General features: G+C 29.5%; 2 protein-coding genes across 3 annotated transcripts; both read left to right on the forward strand.

Annotated features, from left to right (window-relative positions):
* The first annotated feature begins 16189 nt into the window (after positions 1-16189).
* Positions 16190-20657, forward strand: LOC111299630 (cystathionine gamma-synthase 1, chloroplastic-like). 2 transcript variants are annotated; one of them, XM_022894935.2, is made up of 11 exons: positions 16190-16792; positions 17142-17245; positions 17524-17597; positions 17675-17843; positions 18219-18278; positions 18391-18594; positions 18704-18790; positions 19059-19166; positions 19700-19795; positions 19917-20035; positions 20363-20657. In XM_022894935.2, the coding sequence occupies exons 1-11, from the start codon at positions 16297-16299 to the stop codon at positions 20484-20486; spliced, it is 1641 nt and encodes a 546-aa protein (XP_022750670.1). In that variant the 5' UTR covers positions 16190-16296; the 3' UTR covers positions 20487-20657. The 2 variants fall into 2 exon arrangements, with proteins under 2 accessions (XP_022750670.1, XP_022750671.1); XM_022894936.2 differs by lacking the exon at positions 19059-19166.
* A 454-nt stretch (positions 20658-21111) lies between these two features.
* Positions 21112-24035, forward strand: LOC111299632 (SPX domain-containing protein 4-like). Its single transcript, XM_022894937.2, has 3 exons — positions 21112-21591; positions 23145-23310; positions 23392-24035. The coding sequence occupies exons 1-3, from the start codon at positions 21274-21276 to the stop codon at positions 23874-23876; spliced, it is 969 nt and encodes a 322-aa protein (XP_022750672.2). The 5' UTR covers positions 21112-21273; the 3' UTR covers positions 23877-24035.
* The last annotated feature ends 939 nt before the right edge of the window (positions 24036-24974 follow it).

The raw sequence follows: 24974 nt of genomic DNA on the forward strand, positions 1-24974 counted from the left end.
CGTTAGGAGGTAGTGCAAACAATTCCTTTGGTCCTCCGTTGATTATTGTTATCAATTGCAATAAATATAAAATATATCTGTAAAATCTCAATACTTTTATCATTATAATCGAATTCTAAAATTGGAGTATATCATACCTGCATTCAAATTTTAAAGCATAATCAATTGATGAGGTATTATCTAAAACTGGACCTCTCTTATTGTCAGATCCAATATCAGTTGAAGGGTTAGAAGTGGCAAAGTTAGATCTGATAGTACCTTCATTTACCTTCAAAAGATTCAGTTCATAGCCAATATCTACAGGTGCCGCAGACAGTTCTGAACTAATATCTCTGATATGTTTTCCTTTCAACCTACATCTTCATATTGTAGCTTACCTACATCATAAAAGCGAATGTAGAAAAAATGTTAGTTCAAAAAATATATAAAGACATTGACAATTTAAGAAATTAAAACCTACGATATATAAAAAACATATCGATTTAATTAAATCAAAATATAATGTATGATTTAGAAGACAATAATTATACAATAGCAAATGTGACATTATTTACATACTATTATTTACTACATTATGTCTTAAACAATCGAATTACAAATTATAGATGCACAAAATCATGGTTTGTAAATGTTTTTAGTAACATCTTCACAGACCCACTAAGCGTAGGTACTAGAGATATTTTCATCTAAGTTTTGTTCAGCAAAAGGATAACATTCAGTTTCATGTTCAACATCATCTTTGGTATATAATCCCATATCAAATAAGTCTTTAGGTGTGTTTCAAAGAACAACAAACTAACCCAATTTTTTTGGATCTTTAGAGTAAAATACTCGTTTGACTTGAGATGAAAATACATAAGGTTCATCGATGAATTGTTGTCCAGTGTGAATTAATCAAGAAAAATTCACAAGTGTAAATCTGTACTGATCTTTCTTAAAACCCCTCGCATTATTCACATCAGTCCAATCACACCGAAATAAGATAACTTTTCACTTGCCATAATAATCCAACTCAATGATGTCATTAATCATGCCATAATAGTTAACATTTCCCTTTTAAAGGGTTTGTGTCCCTAGCACTAGAATAGCTAGTAGTTGATGAAGTTACAATAACTCTTGAATTTTATGTACTTCTAAATCTCTCACGAGATTTTGTGTGAAATCTAAATCCATTGATGATGAAACTTTTGTATCGTTTCACAATCCAGTTCAAATTATGTGAAAGACACTTCACCTCTTCGCTAACAAGTTTTCCACTCTAAACCTATAAAAGTGGAATAAATATATATATATTATTAATGTTATTTTTACCATAAGTATTCTATGTAGATAAAAAAATAACAAAAAGTATGGCATTACTTACAGTTGCTCCTAACCATTTATGAAAGTTTTCAACAAACAACTTATCAAGCTCTCGAGGTTTGATCGTCGATAATATACAAGATTTCTTAAATTATTTCTATACTCACTATAAAGCATCATGATAAAGTATTAACGATAAAAAAAACACAATAAATTATGCCTGATGTAATTAATAATTTCCTTACTAAACAACTTACGTGCGAAACGATTCAATTGAGTCATGATGAAAAAGAACATATTGATGTGCTTGTGCTCAAGATTTATCATCTAACTCCACCAATTCAGCTTTGCCTATGGGTTGTCTAAATTTTGAAAAAGATAATTATAGGCCAAGTCTGTATGCTACATACTAACATTTCTCGAAGGTCTATTAAATCTCGTTTCAACATCTTTCAAATAGCGAGAACAAAATGTCATACACTCTTTTGCTAAATATCCTTCAGCAATAAAACTTTTCGGATAGCATTTGTTACGATAATAAGAGTTTAACCTCTTCAAAAACCTATAGCATAAAATATTAGTCATATGTTATTTTAAATAGATTGGCTTGATAATCAATAAAAATGTAATCAATCTATTAACATATAATACCTTTCAATATGATATATCCATCAATAATAAATCGGCCCATCGATTTTTGCTTCATATGGAAGGTGGATAACCAAATGCATCATAATAGTAAAAAAGTTTGGAGGGAAGATATTCTCTAAATGATATAAAGTAATCGTGGCTCGATCTTGAACTTTATCAAGCTTTTCCACATTCATACATTTTTGACATAGAGATTTAAATATGTTACTCAATTCAATTACCACAGAAGTCACTTGCTTTGACATTAATAAATGTAAAGCAATTGGAAGTAAGTCTTACAGCAAAATGTGATAATCATGTGACTTCAATGAAAGAAAATTTCACTCATTCATATTCACACATCTTGATATATTTGACAAATAGCCATCCAAAACTTTGATATTTTTTAAAACCTTGCAAAACACATCTTTTTAGCTTTAAAAATCCCAAAACAAGTAATAGGCAATCAATATTTGCCATTAGAAAGTAACATCAGATGAAGGTCTGGGTGAATCTCTATATCAACTAGGTCAAGCTAACTCTTTAAGTCATCTTTGAATCTTCTATTCACATTGAGAATTATCTCGATAAAATTTTTATAAACATTCTTCTCTATGTACATCAAATCAAGGTTATCACGTAATAAATTATATTTCCAATAAGGTAACTCAAAAAATATACTTCTTTTTTTTCACAACTCATAATCATTGGGGTCATCTGCTTCATCATCCTCTTCATCACTTTGAACATCAATATCACCAACTTCTGTATAACTATCACCAACTTACGTAATACGAGGCCAGACACCTTCAAAGATATCATTTACTCTTTTCCTTGATGAAGTCATTTTTTTATATGTAAAATTGATATCTTTTAGCTTTAACAAGATATTAGACCCACTAATGGGTAAAGGCGATCTCTTCAACTCTTCATTTCTATCAAAGAGATGTTTTTAGAATCTAAATCGATGATTATCATCTAACCATCGATGATGTCCCATATAACAAAATTTTTTACCATTACGTAACCACATCGAACATGTCTGTGTAGCACAACATGAACAAGCATAACAACCTTTTGTACTCCAACCAGATAAATTTGCATAAACAAAAAAATTATTGATAGTCCATAATAAAGTAACACGCATATTAAAATTCTCTATTTTTAATGCATCATAAGTCTTAACTCATTTTCATAATTACTTTAACTCTTTAATAAGATGTTGTAAATAGATGTCTATATCATTACCCAGACATTTTTCTCTAAAAATTATCATAACAATCCATGATGGTAAATTATAAGGAATCAATATAACTGGTCAAGTATTATAAAAAGTACTCATCATTTTGAACGGGTTGAATCTATCAGATCTAGTCAAAGCATAATATTTCGAGGATCAGATGCAAAGTCTAAAAACCTAGAATGAAATGACTTTCATGCCAAAGAATCTGTAGGATGTCTCAATGATTTATCATCCATCCACTTCTCATGATATCAGCTCATTGAATCTACAATTTTAAAAGACATATAGAATCGTTGAAGTCTTGATATTAATGAAAAATAACGTAAAATCTTAACATATTTCTTTTTGACATATACCTCATCACCATTATCATTCAACCTTTCATCGAGGATTTTATCGACCTAACGAGAAATACCACATAAATGACAAGATTCTTAATTTTTTTTATTCTTCCAATATAAGATGCAATCATTGGGACAACTATAAATTTTTTTCATATTCGAAACCTAAATCCTTGATCATTTTTTTTTATTCTTTACAAGATTCAGGGATTTTTGCAAAAGAAAACATTTTTTTCATAAACTATAATAATAAAGTCAGAGAGTTTTTCGTCCATCCACATAAATATTTCAAGTGAAAAAGACGAACACAGAAAGATAACTTTGAATGCTTTGATCCCTTAAAAAGTTTTTCATTCATCTCTTCAAGCAACCTATAAAACTTTGTTGCTTTTCCTTTAAGTTGTTGGTCACGTACACCTATCTCAGGTTAACCAAATTCATGCATTTCAACATTGGACTGATTAAATCCTTCATTTTGGAGAAAAAGATTATGAAAATATTGGTTATGAATGTTAAAAGTATCTCGCAACATGCCTTCAATATCATCTGCTATAAAATGATTATATTAGTGATGAGAGAGCCTTTGATGTTGAAGGAAGTATAGTGAAAGACTTTAAAAGTATAGACTCTCCATGAAAATATCAATTAACATATCCCGATAGAAATCTAATATAAATTAATTACTCATAAACAACTTAACGCATTTGTCACTCAATATTAGCATATTTCACATATGATCATATTATCTTCACTTGTATTCTCAAATGCAAAATTAAAAAAAAATTTCACTCAATCTTTGTACTCTTGACTTTTACATCCAACTCTTATCCATTTATTAGTTGCTACATTATCAGACCAAATGTATATAAATAATTAATATGAAAATGAACATGTACAATACTTAAGTTTACTATGTTTTAAACAAAAGATAATAACAAGACCAGTACCTACACAAAACGAAAACTCCTTATTGTGAAGTAATTTATCAGTTACTAGATATTATGGTTGTTAAAACTCTGTTGCTAACGTAGACAGTACCCAAGAGTATTTGTAGTTGAGGTTGACATAAGGTGAAATAAGGTGGGTTTTGGAGAAAAATTTTTTCACCAAAAAGAAAATTACGAATTGTAAAAGTTGAAAGAATAGTCAATGAAGTAAAAGCTAAAGTCAATAAGTAATGAATAGTCGAGATAGGGTTCTAAAAGACAATGCTCGAATACTAAAAGTGGAAGAAAATGGAAAGTAAATTGTACTTGGTTTGAAAAGAGAAATAGTATAATAACAAAGATGAAGCTTGAAGTTGGTGATTAGATGTGCTAAGTTTGAGAAGATTTTTATTAGATAGAATTATGGAAGGCGTTTACTAACAAAAAACACTAACAATAATTCTCTCTTAAATATGTTTTGAATATATTATAGGCGCATTGAACATATCGCCATACAAATTTTAACACGGTTATTGAAGGCGCATATCCAAGAAAGATGCCTTTAATAATTCCTATCACAATTTATAGATAATTAGTGAAGGCGTTTGCAAATAATTAGTGAAGGCATTTTTTATGTTAACGACTTCAATAATTTGCTTACCAAAAGTTTTTCGGATTATTAAAGGTGTCTTTTATTATGAAACGCCTTCAATAAACCATGATGGTTATAGAAGGCATTTATTCGAAAAGATGCCTTCAATATACCTTTAAACTTAGTAATCCATTACTGAAGAAATTTGTTAATAATAGATGCCTTCAAAATTTTTTCACTAAAAATTTTGGGAATCATTAAAGGCATCTACTGTAAAATGTATTACATATACTGTCATATAAATTTTAACACAGTTATTGAAGGCGTATATCCAAGAAAGATGCATTTAATAATTTTATCATAGTTTGTAGATAATTAGTGAAGGCGATTACAGATAACAGTACCTTCAATAATTTTTCTAAAAAAAGTTTTTGGATTATTAAAGGCGTCTTTTATTATGAAATGCCTTCAATATACTATAATGGTTATGAAAGACGTTTATTCGAAAAAACGTCTTTAATATACCTTTAAACTTAGTAATCCATTACTTAAGGCGTTTATTAATAACAAACGCCTTCAAAATTTTCCCATTAAAAATTTTGAGAATCATTAAAAGCGACTTCTACTATAAAATACCTTCTATATACCGTCACATAAATTTTAATATAGTTATTGAAGGCGTATATCCAAGAAAGATAAATTTAATAATTTTTATCACAGTTTGTATATAATTAGTGAAGGCGATTGTAGATAACAATACCTTTAATAATTTTTCTAAAAATTTTTTTTAGATCATTAAAGGCATTTTTTATTATGACATGCCTTTAATATACCACGATGGTTATGGAATGTGTTTATTCGAAAAGGCACCTTCAATATATCTTTAAACTTAGTAATCCATTACTGAAGGCGTTTGTTAATAACAGACGCTTTCAAAAATTTTTCACTAAAAATTTTAGGAATTATTAAAGGTATCTTCTATTGTAAAATACCTTCTATATACCATTACATAAATTCTAACACGGTTATTGAAGGCGTATATCCAAGAAAGAAGCTTTTAATAATTTCTATCATAGTTTGTAAATAATTAGTGAAAATGATTGCAGATAACAATACCTTCAATAATTTTTTTAAAAAATTCTTTTTGGATTATTAAAAGCATATTTTATTATAAAACGCCTTCAATAATTTGTTATAAACTTTGGAAATCCATAATTATTAAAGATAATTTTTTACTGAAAACACCTTTTATAATTTTTAAGAATTAGAAAAGGTAATTTGTTTTTATAAAAAATGCCTTTAATAAGTTGGTTGGACAATTTTATAATCTTATAATTAAAGGCATCTTTTTTGTAAAAAAAACTCATTCATTAATCTCCAATAAAATTTTCAAGTGATTATTGAAGGCGTTGTTCCATAAAAATGCCTTTAATAATTAATTTTATATTTATTTCCCTGCCTTGAATATAGGAATTTACAGAGGGCTGGTACATAAAATGATTAAAAGCTGCGTTATTCAACCAAACAAACTAAACCCTTAAACACATTTCTAGCAGACCATTGGTTTCTTTCTCCCATTCGTCACCACCGACCTTTAACAAATCACTGTTACGAACCTCTGTTTTAACCGATAAGTCTTTTTTTTAGTTTACTATATTATCTACAATATTCAATAGATAATTTTTATTTTTTTTGTTCCTTAATATTGATATATGCGTTTATATATTTTCATTAACATCACCGTCAGCATAGTCGTCCAAGATTTTATTCATATTACAAATATGTTGTTTTTATGTATTACGTATTAAATATTGTGGTTTGCTAAATCTTGTTGACTGATATTGTATTGTCAAATGGTATTGTATGATATTAGGGGTCTGAATCATATTTCATGCTGAATGGTTTGTTGAACATTATTGTTTGATATTGTTTTGCTGAATGGGTTTGAATGAAATTAGGGGACTGAATCGTATGTTGAATGGTGTTTCTGAGTGGTTTGCTAAAGCATGTGTATGAGCACATTGCTGAATGGTATGTTAAATGTTATTTTTATACATAGTATGGTATTTGTTATATTAAATTAAGTACAATGATCAATTTAGAGGGTCATATTGTGTAATTCGTATAATTATGATCAATATTACAGGTATTATGGACTTCGAACAACATCATTCTCTTTCTAATAAACATGCATAAGAAAAAAGTGTAGACCAAAAACAAAAAAGGGCTCAAATAAACAAATCAAAGTGACTGATACAAAAATTTATGTTGACTTCAATCAAAGTGGGCAGCCTGTATCGAAAGGAGCTGCCAAGATGACTACTCATATTAGAGCCATCGTCTTTCGGAGGATTTCAATTACGTACACCAATTGGTGACGAGTTTTTGATGATCTAAATGATGAGATAAAACAGTCTGTTGTGGTATGTTTATTCAACTATTTCATAAAATTTGTTAAATGATCATTTAATTAAAATTCAATGTGTTGATACTAATTGTGTTAACTTATTTAGGAACGGTTCAATATCCCAATTTAATGTAAAAAGATTATGTTGTAATCTACTGAGAAAGCTTTCAGAGACTTTAAAAACAAATTGACAACCTAATATATTTTATTGCTGGCTGGTGAAGGTGATGTTTTGACTATTCCACCTATGACATATGCAGATGTCATAAGTGTTTAAGATTAGACAAATTTTGTTCAATATCGAATTTCAAAAGATTTCTTAATAGGCAAATTCATTACCAAAATAGTTCAAGTTTATAAGTCTTTATGCAATATAGCCTCTGATCTATATATGTGATTGACGTAATTTCTTGAAGTTTATAAGTCTTTATGCAATATAGCCTTTGATATTTATATGTGATTGACGTAATTTTTTTTATTTTGTAGAAAATCAAAGAACAATATCGGGACATTCGAGCCAAACAGTAATATCACCATCGAACAGTAAAAAAATGATATGCAAATGTGAAGTATGAGCTTGTATGTATTCGTACACTTATTTTATACTCATTAATGAATATTATGAACATTCATATCATACATTGTGATTCTTTTATTGTGATAATTTAATAGGAATCAGTGAGCTTAAACACAGAAGTTTTTAGATGAGATATCTAGAATAAGAACATCTACGAAAAGATGGATCTTTCACAGATAAAGCAACCGAGAAAATGGTAAAAAAGATTATATGTATAACTATTTTTTTAATATAATGTATGATTGGCATTATGGTTATATGCATGAGTGTATACTAGCTTGTGTAGATTTGTTATAACAGCCCAATTTATTATTATCTTTCAGGATGATTATATTGTCAAAGCAAAATCTGGTGAATTGGCAACCCAATATAGTGAAAATCCTTTATCTTTAGCATTAAACGCTAAAGAAAGGACTGGTCGGGTTCGTAGGGTTAGTAAATTTATCTTGCCATCAACGTATTTTGGTAAACAACCAAAAATCACATGAATAAGAAATGTATAATATGAAGCAATAATTGAGCAACAACAACAATAAATTAATGACCAAGAGTAATGCCTCAATAACCAATAGCAAAGACTCACTGCTTTGGAGTCCATATGGGCAGCAATGCAGCAGGTTATGCTAGTAGCCTAGCTTGATAGCATCGTCATCGTACGAGAAGCTTTCGTTGTAAGTAAGAAAGCGATCCCATCATTCGCTACCTACCAAGAAGTATGATATTGTTTAGAATATGAATATTAATTTGTTTATTATATTGATTGATTTGATTTTAATACTTATATTTCATTAAATATTGTAGGAGGATGTTCAGACTCAAAGTATGACCCTTGTCCAGGCTTTCATGGATGAGTTAACAAAATATTCGTTGGAGCATTTATCTAACGAAAACTTCATATCCATTGAGTCTGAGGAAGACTTATTTGATAAACAATCATTTTCTTTCATTAATATGGAGGAGGTGAAATAATTTTGTGAAATAGATGAATTATTAATTGCTGAAATTGTTGCTTATATGAGGTTAGCTTATAAATACAAATATGCACATTCAATATGTAGTAAGTTAGTATTATGGTATAATACTAACCAGCAGTATTGATTGTTATCGTATAGCTTCCTATATAGAGAGTTGAAGGGGAGACAGTAGACGAACAGATTTAGATTCATTGACCCCAACTTCATTAGTGAGCAGAGTGGCATAATCGTGTATCATGCTAATCATGTGATCCTATACATGAAAAGACCTGCTGATTATTATTTGCTTTCGTATAATATGCAGTAAGCTATATTCTAACCTTAATTACTCTAACCTGCTCCATTCTATGATTCGATGCATATTATGAGTATATTATTATTATTTTACAGTCGTCATTGGGTGCTTATTGTGATTGACACTAAATCCTTAACACCATACCTTCTTAATTCAGTTAATCCAACGACGATGCCTAACCCCAATATTCAAACTTTTATAAAGAGGTATTACAGTACTTTATTATATTATATATGTTCTGTTTCTTCATAAGTAATTTTATTTATGTTCCCACTAATTTTTTTTTTTAATTTAGGGTAATATCTGCATTTAATAAGAAGATAAATAAATCGAAATGAATGTCATTATCGGTAAATGTGAAATATATTCTTTTAATGTTGAGTTTGTGTAAATAAATATTTTTTAAACCGACTCAATTTCGTCAACCCGATAATACTGAATGTGGATATTCTATCCTTCATTTTATGCGAAAGATAGTGTTACATAATTTATGATCACACCATTCAAGGTTAGACATTATTGGTTGAATGTAAATATATATGGAACAAATTGTTATAATGTTTTTAACATGCCATGTTGAATGAAAACTTTAAGTTTGTATATTGGGGGTATTGGTTTAATATTATTATTATACTTAATATGAATACACTATATGTACTTAATAAATTACTGAATACGATTATTTCATAAAAGTATATTAATATGACAACATTATCAGTTTTAATTTCGGATGTGTGGTCAATTTATTAAAATATAACAATGTTCATTATGTAAATTCCAAAATGTAATTCATAGTATCAGATATATAAATTAGGCGTTTTTTGGGCATAAATATACAACTGACAACAAATATTTTTCTGGGGATAAACCTACAACTGACTTCACATATACAGTATTAAATATATTTTTTAATGCAATTAATGAAGGCATTTTTAACAAGAAAAGGCCTTCAATCACTCATAACAAAAAACATTAAAGACGTTTTTTTTATAAAAATCGCCTTCAATAATCCCTCCAAGAAATTATTGTGTGAAATATTAAAGGCATTTTGGGTAAAAAATGTTATCAATAATACCAACTAAAAATTAATCGAATGGATTATGAATGGCGTTTTCCTACGGGTAACGCCTTCAATAATACCTAACAAAATGTTTATGAAGGCGTTTTTGGATATGGCCGCCTTTAATAATTCGATCATTAAAATTTATTATTGGAAATATTGAAGGTGTTTTGAGCAAAAAACACATTCAAGCATCCCATCCAAGTTTTGTCTATGAAATATTGAAGGCATTTTTTTTACAAAATCGCCTTTAAAAATCACAAAAAAAATTTACTAATTAGATTATAGAAGGCGAGTTCGGTCAAAAAAACCTTCAAGAATCAACTCCATATTTTTTGTATAGATTATTAAAGGCGTCTCTCCACGAAAAACGTCTTCAATATTCAATGAAATTTTTTTTAAAGCAATTGATAAATGCGTTTTTGTCAAGAAAAATGCCTATAATAATCAATAATAAATAATATGTGTAAAAACCCAAAAAAAGGCTAAAAAGATGGATCGAACCAACAACCTTATGGTAAATATCCATACGATCTAAACAATTTGATAAGCTTAATATTGAATATATTTTTTAACAAAAGAAATTCAATAAGCCTGCGAAATTTTTTGATCCAAATACTAAAGTCGTTTCTTGTAAACAACACCTTATTAATCTCATATAATTTTTTATGACGTGATTATTGAAAGCGTTATCTACCAAAAATATGCCTTAACTATTCATTAAAATTTTTAATAAAAAATATTCAAGGCATTTTAATCGAAAAATGCCTCTAATATCAAGTTATGGGTGACGTTTATAAGTAACAACGTCGCTATTTGAATATTTAATAATGTTTAGATAATAAATGCTTGAAGTTTTATAAAAATACGAAAGTTAACGACGTTTGTAAGTGAAAAATCGCTATAAAACTGTCGTTAATACGTTATTTTACTGTAATGATTTACGATTTTTTTTTAGATGAGTTAATTCAAACACAATTACTGAATAACTGCAAATCTATTATGCAACAATATAAAATCATGTTGAACTATATGATAAAGAAGAAATCCATTTAGAAAAAAAAAAAAAAAAAAAAAGGGAAATCAAGTCATTCGAGGGTACTTGAGAATACAAGTGACGGTGAAATATTCAAGAAGAAAAAAACGTGATTTTTAATCTTCTCTACCCTGTACGATCTTTCCTTTTCTTTCTTTTTCCTTTCCTTACAAAAAGTAATGCGATTTGATTCTCTTACAACATGACTTTGTCTACAATTTGTCGCTTTATTATGGTACAGCTCATATAACTAGCTTCTCTTTTTGCTTGTTTGTTGCCAATTATGCTCATCCCTAAATCCTATCACCGTCCACCTTTCTTTTATAGATACTAGAATACCATCTTGCGAGATTTTTTTTTTTTTATTTTTATAAAAAATAATTTTAAAAGTTTTATTTTTTTAGTTTTTGGATTTATGGGATTTAAAAAAATTAAAAATCATATATCTAAAATTTTTTGTACGGTTATTTGTGTTAATTAATTGTTGTTTTTTTAATTTATTAAAACCTCAAATCTAATGTCTTTAATTTTTTTAATTTTAATTTTAATTTTTAGGTGAAATGTTTTTTTTTTAATAAATTTTAGGTCTGGCAATTTTTTAAAGAATTTTTTTTTGTTATTTTTTGGTAATTTTTTAGTTGTTTTTTGTAAATTATTTTTTGATTTATTATTATTTTAGATGCATTTTTATGTTTTAATATGTGATTTAGATTTAATATGATGGTTAGTGTTAGGATTTTTGAGATTGACTTTTTCGTTGATGAATTTAATATATTTTAGAGATTTTTTTTACTATCTAGGTTTTAATTTACAAAACAATTGGAGGGCTTTAAACGTAAATGTCAATATACCCAATATTCATCTTTTAGCATTTCTGTCAACCTTCGTTGGTGTCTTAAATTCAAGTTTTTACATAGAAAAGTTTATCTCAATTGTGTAATAAATAATATAATTTTTAAAAAAGAAAAACGTGGTTGTACTTTTAGAGGAGCAAAATAATCCTAACTTACATCTACAAGGCAAAGGTTCAAAGCATTTGCTTTTGTACTTGGTGGGGTCCCAATTTGGCTGTTGCCAAATTCTTTGAACTCACCGTTCAACAAAGCCAAGAAAGTAAGTCGTGATATTTTGGGTACAACTTTTACGAAATACTAGAAAACTATCCGATAGCACTATTTGGAAAGGTATTACAATAATTTTAATCCATTATTATAAAAATATTTTAATAATTATATTAAAAAATATATTATAATAATTTTAATTAATTATAAAAAAACTACAATCAACTTAAGTACATATAATTTAATAGATAAATAATTAAAAAAATATTATGATCATTTATAAATAGATTTATTTTATATTATTATATGAATGTTAAAATTTAATTCGTAATTATAAAATAATCAAAAGAATATTTTTGTAAATATAGTTATATTTAGAAGATATAATAATAATTTTGATCAATTATAATATGAGAGTATTTTTGTAATTATATAAAACATCATATGAAGCAAATAAAATGAACTTTTTTTATAATTATGGTTACAAGGTACTGTAGTAATTTTAATAATTATAATATAAAAGATATTTTCAAAACTCTAGCTATAATAAGTTATAATATAAGGGATATTTTCATTAATATAATAGAGACATTATAGTAGTTTAAGTAAATGATGTTAATAGGGCATTTAGGTAATTATGATTATAGGGACATTATAATAATTTTGATCAATTTAGTAAGAGGGATATTTTAGTAATTGTGTTAAAAAATATATTATAGTAATTTTAGTTAATCATAAAAAGAGAGACATCACAACGAATTTAGATGTATGTAATTTAATTGTGAAGTAATTAAAAGGATATTATGATTATTTTTAAGGAAATTAATTTCATATTATTATATAAATGTTAAAATTTAATGTGTAATCATGGAGCAATTAAAATGATATTTTATTAATTATGATTATAGATTATTATAATAATTTTAGCCAATTATAATATGAGAGATATTTCATAATTATGATAGGAGTGGCAACATATAAAACAATTAAAATGACATTTTTTTGTAATTATGCTAAAGGGTATTATAGTAATTTTAGTTAAATATAATATGAAGGGTATTTTTTGTAATTATAGTAAAAGGGGTACTATAATAATTTTGGTCAATTATGGTAAGAGCAAAAAAAAAAAAAATGACACAACATATAATTAGTATTAAGTGGGTTTTACTAAAAAATTAATTCAAAAAATTTTATTTAAAAATTTAATTATGAAAAATGTTAAAAAGGTAAAAAAAAAGAAAGAAAAAGAAGTATGATATAAGTGGGTCTCAAATATAAAAAAAACTTTTAAAAATTATAATTTTATAATTGCAAAAGTATTTATTAAATAATTTGAAAGAAAAGTAAAGAAAAAAAAAGTAAAAAAGTAAAACAAAAAAATGACACAAAATAGACAAATGAAAATGGGATTGAATACTATCCATCATTCAAGTGTGTTCTAAAATAATAATAAAAAAATTAATTATTTTTTTATTTAAAAATTTAAAAAAAGAAAAAAATAAAAAAAATTGATATAAGTGGATCCCACAAATAAAACTATAATCTTTACAAATCTTACAAAGAAAAATTGATAAAGATCATTCGCATCTAAATTGGATTAGCAAAATTACAATATATAGAATCTACTAATAAATAGTTTTAATAGATAAGTTAAAAATAATTGATCGATTAAAATATATAAATAATTATTAACACAAACAAAAGGTGTTTTTCAGTAGGGAAAATTCATAACAAGAAATGTCTTAAATTCAAGTTTTTGCATAAAAAAAGTTTATTAGTTTTTACATAGAAAAGTTTATCTCATTTATGTAATAAACAATACAATTATTTAAAAAAAAAAAAAAAGAAAAACGCGGTTCTACTTTTTAGGGGAGAAAAATAGTCCTAACTCACGTCTACAAGGAAAAGGTTCAAAGTATTTGCTTTTGTACTTGGGGGTCCCAATTTGAAAATTGCCAAATTCTTTGAACCCACCGTTCAACAAAGCCAAGACAGTGACTTGTGATATTGCTAGTATCAACTTTTATGAACTATATATGGACCACACATTGTAACATCAATTGTACACTAAAATTTGATAAAATCGAATATTCCTTTTCATGTGAAAAATGTATTTTTAAGATCGTTCGAAGAAGAGATTAGATAAAGTTAAAGTCTTTAATATATTCCTAACTATATTATCAAAGAAAGTAACTTTTTTCTGCTCAGAAATTTTATTTAGCAACTCAATTGTTCCTGTTAAATTTTGATTGAATTTCAAACCTTAAAATCAACCTATAATTTAATACTTTGAACCAACTTACAAGTTACAAGCAATCATTAGATCAGCAATGTTGCAATTAATTCTGTCATAATGTGTAATATCATATTTATTACCATATATATTTTTTCACAAAATTTGTTCAAATCATATATTTTTATTCTTTAGAAACAATTTAGATAAAGAAATAAAGATTTACACAAATTTCATTGTTCCATTGACAGTACTTTTAACAAAAATAAATGATTCTCTTAACAAATCACATAGCTTTTAGCACATACTCGTTTCAAATTTAATATTAAATTGAATCCAAAATTGAATCTAATTAATTTATATAATCACTTTTAAGATGTAATATATAATAAATTTATATTAAAATTTAAGTATTTATTATTTTTATTGTATTTTTAAATTATGATTTTTTTATATAAAAATTTGAACGTTAAGTTGAATGGTGTAATAACATATTTTAACTTAATAGTATTTTTTTATTCATCATCAAATTTTTTATGCATATGAGAAATACACAAAATATCAATGAGATATCCCAATTGTTTAGTTTGTTTTTCTTATAAAAGATTAATCTTAAATTCGAGTCTAAAAAATCTTTCTTGGTGGATGTTGATTTTGAATATAGGATTATCACATATAATTTATCTTTTTTTTTTTATTTGGAGATCAAACGACTTATACATTTTAAATAATTTCCAATCTTATCTTATTTATTTAAAAAATTAAAATTTATCTAAATTAATTTATGCACTCACCATATTCAATAAATTTAAAAGTTAAATTTTAATACCAACAATCATTTTAAAAATTTTTTTTGTATTAAAAATAAAAAATTTATATTTGATACATTATTAGTATATAAATTTTTTTATATACTATCAATATATTAGATAATACAATATATTAATGATCAAGCATAAATTTTTAGTATTTTATCTATAATTATTATAATACAATTAACTAACTATAATTTTGTATTGTATTACATCTATCCAAATTTTATTTAAAACTTATATTTATAAGTGATGAATTCATATATAATTCTCGATTGTGATTAAATAATTATAAAATTATAATAAAAATTTTAAATAATACAATTTTAAATTTTTATTAACCTTAAGATAAATAAACAAAATTTTAATTTTTAAAAAATAATTATTTTAATAAAATAATTCCTTTTGATACACTAAGAATACAAATCCAAAAATAAATTACAACCTAAAGTAAAACACGTTATCTAAGTCGGAGTCTGGAAAACCCTACAATTCCAGGGTAAGGTAGGGATATACTAAAAAAACTCACGCCACCTTAAAATCGAACTTCCAACCAGTCTCTAACTGCCACGTTGGCAAAACCTAACTCCACAGAATCTAACCCTAATTAAAAGAACCAACCCACTCCACTAATTAAAAAAGATCCAGAAAACGACAATGGAATTCGCGTATTTAACCGGTTACATTCGAAGCCATTGAAGGGAAATAGAGGGAGCCTATTCGCATTTTGGAGAAGTCGCAGAAGAGGAGAGAGAGAGAGAGAGAGAGAGAGCTGACACGGTGTCGTTGTCTTGGTGAAAGGAACAAATGGCTGTGTCCTCGTGTACGTGTCCTGCTAGGGTTTTTAATGCATATTCTTCATTCGAGTGCCGTTCCGATCCCGACTTCTCCGGTGCACCGATCGGGGACAAGCCTCGTGTCGGGTCTACCCGAAGGGTGACGGCATCGTCGTTTTGCACTGGAGGAGGAATCAGCGGCGGGGGTTTATCGTCTCTGATCTTTCGTTTCCCGCCTAACTTCGTGCGCCAGCTTAGAGTCAAGGCTCGCCGCAACTGTAGCAACATCGGTGTCGCACAAGTCGTCGCTGCTTCATGGTCGAACAGTCCCGTTTCAGGTTCCCCCTCCTCGGCGGCTGCTGCTGCTCAGGCTGCCGCAGCCGCAGCGGCCGCCGCTGCCGCCCCCGTAGCTGATGTCGTGGCGGTTGTAGAAGGTTGTATTGACAACGGTAGTGTACAGATTGCGGCTTCAGATAATTCCAGGACATCGTTTTTGAGCTCCGATGGGAGCATCACTGTTCATGCTGGTAAATAAATTAATAATTTTTAATTTTTTAATTCCCTTAAAAAATATATATTTATTTATTTCTTAATGTTTTCTTTTTTAAAAGTTTTGATTTTGAAAGGATAGCGATATTTGTAGTTAATATTTTGATTCATGTTTTTGAGATCATTAGTAATTAAAGATTCAATTTTTTTATAGATTTAATCATTAATTAATAATTATTTATTTACGGTTTCCTTTAATCACGTTATCTTCTCTTATTAAATCCTACGTTTACGTGGAAAAATAAGTATCTAAGCCCATTTATATGATTTTTTAATAATTAAAAACTAAGGTTTTTGCTTTTTCTTTTTTTTAAAATTTTTTTGCAGGTGAAAGATTAGGTCGCGGTATAGTTACTGATGCAATTACTACTCCGGTGGTTAATACTTCTGCTTACTTCTTTAAGAAAACTCAGGAGCTTATTGACTTCAAGGTATAATAATATGCAACCCTTTCTCTATTCTCAGGCTGTGGCCTCTTTTGTACCAAAAAAAGATTCTCATTGATCCATTTAGGTACTTGTTAAGGTTTCTATTTAAATAAGTATCTTGGTTCACTATATATTAAGTCGCTATTCTCAGGTCAGCTACTATAAGGTAGCATTTGCCAAAATACAATGCTAATGATGTCTTTTGCTTTTTTGTTGGATGAGCATGTGATGGTTGACCCAGAGATTGTATTGCATTAACATGTTGTGTGATCTTGTTGCAGGAGAAACGCCATAAAAGTTTTGAATATGGGCGGTATGGGAATCCAACCACAGTGGTTGCCGAGGAGAAGATAAGGTTTGGCTGCTTCTCTCTTTTTGTCATTTTTATTGTCATTTTTGAAACATTCATTAGATAATCTTTCTTTGTTTCAGTGCACTTGAGGGGGCTGAATCGACCCTGATTATGGCATCTGGAATGTGTGCTAGCACAGTCATGCTGATGGCATTGGTTCCTGCTGGTGGTCATATTGTGACAACAACAGATTGCTACCGAAAAACTAGGATATTCATTGAGACCATTCTGCCTAAAATGGGAATCTCAGTATGGCTTCAAATTCGTTTTTGTTACTCTTTTGTTTCATTGCATTGTTTTTTAAGAATCTTGGTGAGTGAAATGCCCAGGGATTTTGTACCATGCTTTTTTTATGGTGGGCATTGGGGCAATGATGTTGAAATAGCTTTTAACTAAAATATAGATGCATCTAGGGGAATGTAGTTTTTAAAGTAAAAGTTTACACCTGCCCCCTTTCTTTTTTTGATATTTTGGTTATATATGAGAAGTTCCAATGCAATAAGAACCTAATGCTGTTTGTAGCAATTTTAATGCTTGACTTGCTCAAATTCTATATTTCTATAGGGTAATATGTTGAATTTTGGTTCATTTCTAATTTTGTTCTGGTTATCATCCAATTTGCAGGCTACTGTTATTGACCCAGCGGATGTGGATGGCTTGGAGGCTGCACTCGATAAGAACAAAGTTAGTAGCATAGAAAGTGGTTCCATTGTTTTGCTAGATTTATCTTGTTATGTTTGCTTTGAAAATGACGGTTCATCCTGAGTTCAGAGTGAATTCTTATGATTCCATGCAGGTTTCTCTTTTCTTTACTGAGTCTCCAACAAATCCGTTCCTCAGATGTGTTGACATAGAAAAAGTTTCAAAGCTGTGCCACAGCAAAGGTGCACTTGTTTGCATTGATGGTACCTTTGCTACACCTCTTAACCAGAAGGCCCTGGCCCTTGGTGCTGATCTTGTGTTGCACTCTGCGACAAAATTCATTGGGGGCCACAATGATGTAAGCATTTGCTCTTGTTCATTTAGTCAGTAATGAAATGAGTTCTCTGTTTATGCTGTCAATTATCCTTAATTCAAGGAATAAACAAGTGTAATTCTTCATGTCACAGGTTCTTGCTGGTTGCATAAGTGGTTCTGAGAAGTTGGTTACTGAAATTCGTACTTTGCATCATATTTTGGGCGGTACTCTCAACCCAGTGAGTTCTCCCGAATCTTGATTAAGCAGTTTCTTTCATGTTGTCAAATCATATATACTAATTTGTCAGCCTTAAGTAGATTTATTTGTTTATTGTACTCAGTTAAGAGGACTGATCATTAAGGTGATAGGTTGAACTTCTAGTCTGAGAAGAATATGTTGCGTTATAATGACTTTCACCTTATTTTTTGAAGATTTGTGCCCTAATATTTCTCCATTATAAGTTGCATAGTTTACAAAATAATATGTTTGTTTCAATGTTTAAACAGAATGCCGCGTATCTGATCATCAGAGGCATGAAGACACTGCATCTTCGTGTACAGCAACAAAATTCAACAGCATTAAGGATGGCCAAAGTTTTAGAGGCACATCCTAATGTATGAATAGCTGTGACTTTCCCTTTGTTTTGGTCCTTTTTTTTTTTTTTTGTGTATATAACATTTAATGCAACTCAATTTAAGTGCCAATCAACCAGAAAACGGCAAAAAAGTGGAGGATGGGATCATGGGAATGACTGTAGTCAATTTTAAAAGAAGTGAACAACACAGTGCGCTTGTGAATTAAGTTGGTTGCTGTTGGATTTTAGTGTCTTCAATGAACAAGTCCATCCTTCCTTTGGTTCTTTCCAACATTTTATGTCATTCTTATGCATGCTTGAACTTCCTCGAGAGGATTTGGTTTACTTTCAATAGATGTGATAGTGCCATTGCATCTGGTTCCCAATGGGAATATTTCCTCAACAGTTGGTAATTATAAGTTGTATTTGCATGGCCTTACTGGTTGAATGACCTTCATCTAGCTTTTGATGTCGTTGTATTTCGAACCTAGTCTGACTTTCTTTGATTTATCATTTCTTATCTAATTTGGACTTATTTCCCTGATCTCTTGGCTTATTAAATATCAATGGCAGGTGAGGCGCGTCTATTATCCAGGCTTGCCAAGTCATCCTGAACACGAACTTGCCAAGCAGCAAATGACTGGCTTTGGTGGTGTGGTCAGTTTTGAGGTTGGTATTTTCTAACTATTTTAACCTTGTAACTAGGAATTCATCTTTAATCTCTGTTGCTTTTATTTGATATTATTCATGCAAAAATTGTTCAAAAGTTCATGTCTTCTAAATCATTCAGGTGGATGGAGATTTGATGACCACCATCAAGTTCGTTGATGCATTGAAGATACCATACATTGCTCCATCCTTTGGTGGCTGTGAGAGCATTGTGGATCAACCAGCTATAATGTCCTATTGGTATGGCATTATTTCTGTTTTATGTATTCGTCCGTACTGCATTTGTTTATCCATCTAAGCAATAGGTCAACTGTTGATGAAGTGAGATTGAGGAAAGAAATGAGAACATATACATACAAAACAATGAGAGCATGATGAACCTAAGAGTTCGTAACTAATACACTGTCAGATTGATATCGACTTATGTTAATAAATAAGAGTGTTAAATATTTGATATAGACATCGCCTGACATTGATTGAAATCATTTTCATGGTTATTTAACATAATTATGTTTGTTTACGGGTGGTTTTAAAACTCCATTAATCTTTTTGTGCAATATGAAACAGGGATCTTAGCCCAGCTGAGAGGCGCAAGTATGGAATCGAGGATAACTTGGTTCGATTCAGCTTTGGAGTTGAAGACTTTGAAGATTTGAAGGCTGATATACTCCAGGCCCTGGAGACCATATAATGGCGCACATTGCCTGTCTTTGTTCCCCCCCTTGTTGCAACGATTATGGTAGTTTAGGAGACCAATCTAGTTGTTTTGGTTTTGCAATTGGCATTGAACTTCAAAGTTCAGGGATGATTAGGAACTTTATTTGTAATGCTTTTCTCGATGAGATTGGGCTTTTGATATCCAGTTTTTTGAATGTTTCATAGGGGGAATAAGCAAGATCAAAATTGAAAACAAAAGCTGAAACAAGCTCAAGGAGGGAAATTCGGTATCTTAATTTACATTTTAAAACTTTCTTGCATTGCAAATGAATTAGATTTGCTAAAACATCTGTTAATTGAATCAAAATGCAACTTAATATATGCCAATCAAAACCAAATTGTACTTGGTAATTGCTGAATGATATAATTGGATCTCTCATTCCCCTAATATTTATTATAAAATCATTTGGATCATGAGTAATTTTTTAACAAATGACATTTAATTCATTTTTTAAATTTCAGTACGTATAGAAATTTTTTATTGCCAGAATGTGATTTGCTTTATATATAAAATAAAAATAAAAACATTGAATTTTTTTTCACTTGTAATCATATTGGGGAAAATATAAAACAAAAGCAATGTATAGATTAAACAAATCAAGTACTACTATTGTTATCATCTTTATCCATTTTCCATTAGACTCCAACTTCCTGCTTACGGCCTTTTGAGATTGTCCTCCCACTTTTATTTTCTCCCATACTTCATGAAGAAAACCCAGAAAAAATCTTCATCGTAATTGTCCAAAAAAAAAAAAAAATCAATGAAATTCGGTAAGGAGTTCAAGACCCATCTAGAGGAGACTCTACCCGAGTGGAGGGACAAATTCCTATGTTACAAACCCCTGAAGAAACTCCTCAAAAACATTCCTTCAACCCCATCGCTTGATCCTCATCTTCCCCGTGATCAACGGCTTGTATTAGCGGACGCCACCAACACAGCTGTTCTGGCCGTTGATCATTATCACCAACAGCCTTCGGTTGATTTGCAAGATTGGTTCTTTAGAATTCTGAATGAAGAGCTTGAAAAGTTCAATGATTTTTATGTTGATAAAGAAGAAGAGTTCGTTATTCGCTTTCAGGTTCTTCACCCTTTTAACCCTCTCTTTTATCTTCATTTCTTTTTCCTTTTTTGGGTATTAGTTAGATTATGTGTTACAAATGAATAAATAGGTTATTGGGTTTCTCTTAAAATTTTCATTAAATGGGCAGTTTTTTTTTTTTTTTTAACATATAGTTGTGAGAATGAAGTTGAATTTTGCTTTTTGATGGCATAAAGATAAAATTAAGAAAGATTTTAGGAGTTTAAAGTTTTGTTTTTGCTTTATAGATTGTTGGGTTATTGAAACTTTTTGGACGGGAACAGTGGTGGTGGCAAGCAAATTTTGGAGGGCCACTGAGAATTAGAAACTCTGATTGTTGTTGGAATATGCAAAATAGTGGGGATATGAGAGTTATAATTCCAAGACAATGTTTTCAATGCCATTGGTTCCTCTGTGTTTATAGTTATCTTGTTAAATTTGTGGTCAAAGTCCCTATATTGAATGCAATTTTTGGAAAGGTTATTGTCTTGGGAATTTCTCATGGATGATGATACTTGATGCAAGCTTTAAAATTGTCAAGCAAATATGTACCAGAAAAGAAAAATTGTCCGGCAAATGTAACAATCATAAACCAGTACTCGCTGGTGTTGCTTGCCAAATAACATTTTAAGACATCTAAATAATTATGATTTGTCAAGATATCTCTGGGAGATTATAACCATATAATTTTGCTTGCATCTGAGTTCCGACATTGTTTGAGTGTTCTTCTGTTAAGCTGAACTCCATAGGTTTTGGTATGTTGAGAAAACCTCTCATGACAATCCATTTTACCATATCAACTGGATCTCTAGTGGAGCTCTGTCAAAATTTGATTTGCTTGAGTTTTCCAAAGATTATTATATGCCTTCTAGTTATTTGGAAGTGGTGGAGAATGTGAATATTTTTGGCACATCATAATCGTCTAGATGTCTTAAAAAGTTATTCCTCTTTTATCAGTTTAATATGTTGAATGAGCAGTTTCCTTGGGTAACATAATTTTTGGCAATGATGCTAAATTGGTCTAATCCTTTGAAATCTACTCAAGTCGTTCAAGAAATCCCAATTGGTCAGTCATGCTTAATATACTTTCAAGTTCATCTTTTGTTATTTTAGGTAGTGCAAGTTGCATATTAAACCAATTTTAACTCAATAAGCACTCCTCTCATCCCCATTCTCATCATGGTCTTCTTATTCCCATAGTGTAAATGGCCAGCTCATCTTTTCAGTTTATTTTAGTTTTCTGTTGATCATAATGTGATTTTTCCTTCCATGTTCTAGTTGGCATCTATTGCATCAAAACAAAAGATTGAAATCTGAAATCTAGTATATAACAGAACACTAATCTTGTGTAAATGTTTTTCGGTGGTTTACTTAGCTCTTTTTGCTTTAGGTTTTGGTTTTGGTTTTTGAGAGTATGAATCTGTATAAATCTTATTTATTCTGCAGTTTTTTAAGATTCCTAGTGTAATAATCTCCATTGGTCAGTGTAGAGTTCTCTGCATGTAATTAATGTTCTATTTCTAATTTTTTATGCAATTCTATTCTTGTAACAGGAGCTGAAGGAAAGAATTGAACAAATTAAGGAGTACAGTGGCAAGGGTGGAGTTTTTGGATCAGAGCGTGAATTTAGTGAAGAAATGATGGATATTCACAAGGATCTCGTCACTATTCATGGGGAAATGGTACTTCTCAAAAATTACAGTGCCCTCAATTTTGCAGGTACGAAAATTACATCATATATTTCTTTCTACTATACGTATTGTCAATTTCTAAACCATTTCTATATTTCTGCTTTATTAGGGATTGTTAAAATTTTAAAGAAGTATGATAAACGAACAGGGGGGCTGTTGCGACTCCAGTTCACGCAATTTGTCCTTCACCAGCCTTTCTTCACAATAGAATCTCTTACAAGGCTAGTACATGAGTGTGAAGCCAATCTTGAGCTTCTCTTTCCACTTGAAGCAGAAGTCATTGAATCTTCTCCACATGGAGAACCAAACCAACCATCAAATAACACTGCAAATCATTCACAGGAAGCTTCATCAACTCTGGGTCAGGAAACCTTGGAGATATATCGTAGCACTCTGGCTGCAATGAAAGCAATGCACGGCCTTCAAAAGGCAAGCTCCACCTACAATCCGTTATCGTTCTCCGCTCTCCTTAGGAACCAGGATGATGACAATGGTGCTTTAACGGCAGAAAACTCTGGTTCAAAATCTTCAGCCACTTTGCAAATGGGCGAGGAGGCTGATAAAGAGGATGCACAATCTGTGCAACTAATCTAGTTTTCCATTTTTCTTGGCTAGTTTATCTTTTTTTTGGCTTTATATCTTCGAACGACTGACAAATGAATAATGTGTTTGACGCTGTGTTTTGCATTTTCACAGTGCATAAGCTGGGTTCAAGATTAAGGTAACACTAATCTGAATAGTGTTGATTTTTAATGCTTTTCTTTTTTGGGTATATTTGAGAAGTCTAAGGGGGATTTTAATTTTGTAACCTTAAACCCCCCAACGGGAAAGAAAACAACCATTAGAGTCTTACATCGATTACGTACTAGAGTTGGATTGAAAGATCGAATATTTGAAGGTGAAATTCTCTTAAAATTTTAATTGTGCATCTATTGTTGGCTATCAGGATGTAGTTTTCATCCAATATATATTGTGCCACTAAAATGTACCCTTTTGATATGCTTTCCTCCGTTGACAATAAAATGAATTAAGTAATTAAAAAAAAAATATATATATATTTATATAACAAGGTAATCTTGAATGAAATTTCAGTGAATTTGTATAGGAAAAAAAAATCTCCTATCATTTCTCCTGTGCAGTGAATGTTTATAAGTCTTCATTGTAGTCATATATGGTAAAAAGGCAAGGCTACTGATATGAATGCCCGGTACTTGGCCACATTGTTCAAGTGCTCATTCTCCAACCTGATCAGTTGAAAATCAAGTAAGAAACGGTTTGGGTTAGTAGGTCTCGTATCAATGAAAAGGAAACCACTTAAAAATGTGAAAATAATGGCAGCCTATAAGGCACAGTATAAAGCCGAAAAAGCTGAAAAAATGTGAAACTAGTTCACATGATTGCATCAAAAGGCCGAGGGGAAAAGGGTAACCCTCAAGTAAAATAAATCTCCTATGGACTATGGAAAAATGTTTTACCTGGCTTATGGTTTATTTGATAATTTAAAATATAATATTATAATTAATATAAAAATAATATGAAAATAGATATAAAAATGACATGATTTAAAGTTTAAGTAAAAATTATATATGATTTTAATAAAAATAAATAAGTATATTTCGTGTTTTTTATCGACACGAATTAAAATAAATAATTTTTATATAAAATATTATATAAATATAAAAATTATCAATA

This window comes from Durio zibethinus, chromosome 18 (genome assembly GCF_047325235.1).
Source record: "Durio zibethinus cultivar Kanyao isolate XHJ-2024 chromosome 18, ASM4732523v1, whole genome shotgun sequence".
In the NCBI taxonomy this organism is placed as follows: domain Eukaryota; kingdom Viridiplantae; phylum Streptophyta; class Magnoliopsida; order Malvales; family Malvaceae; genus Durio; species Durio zibethinus.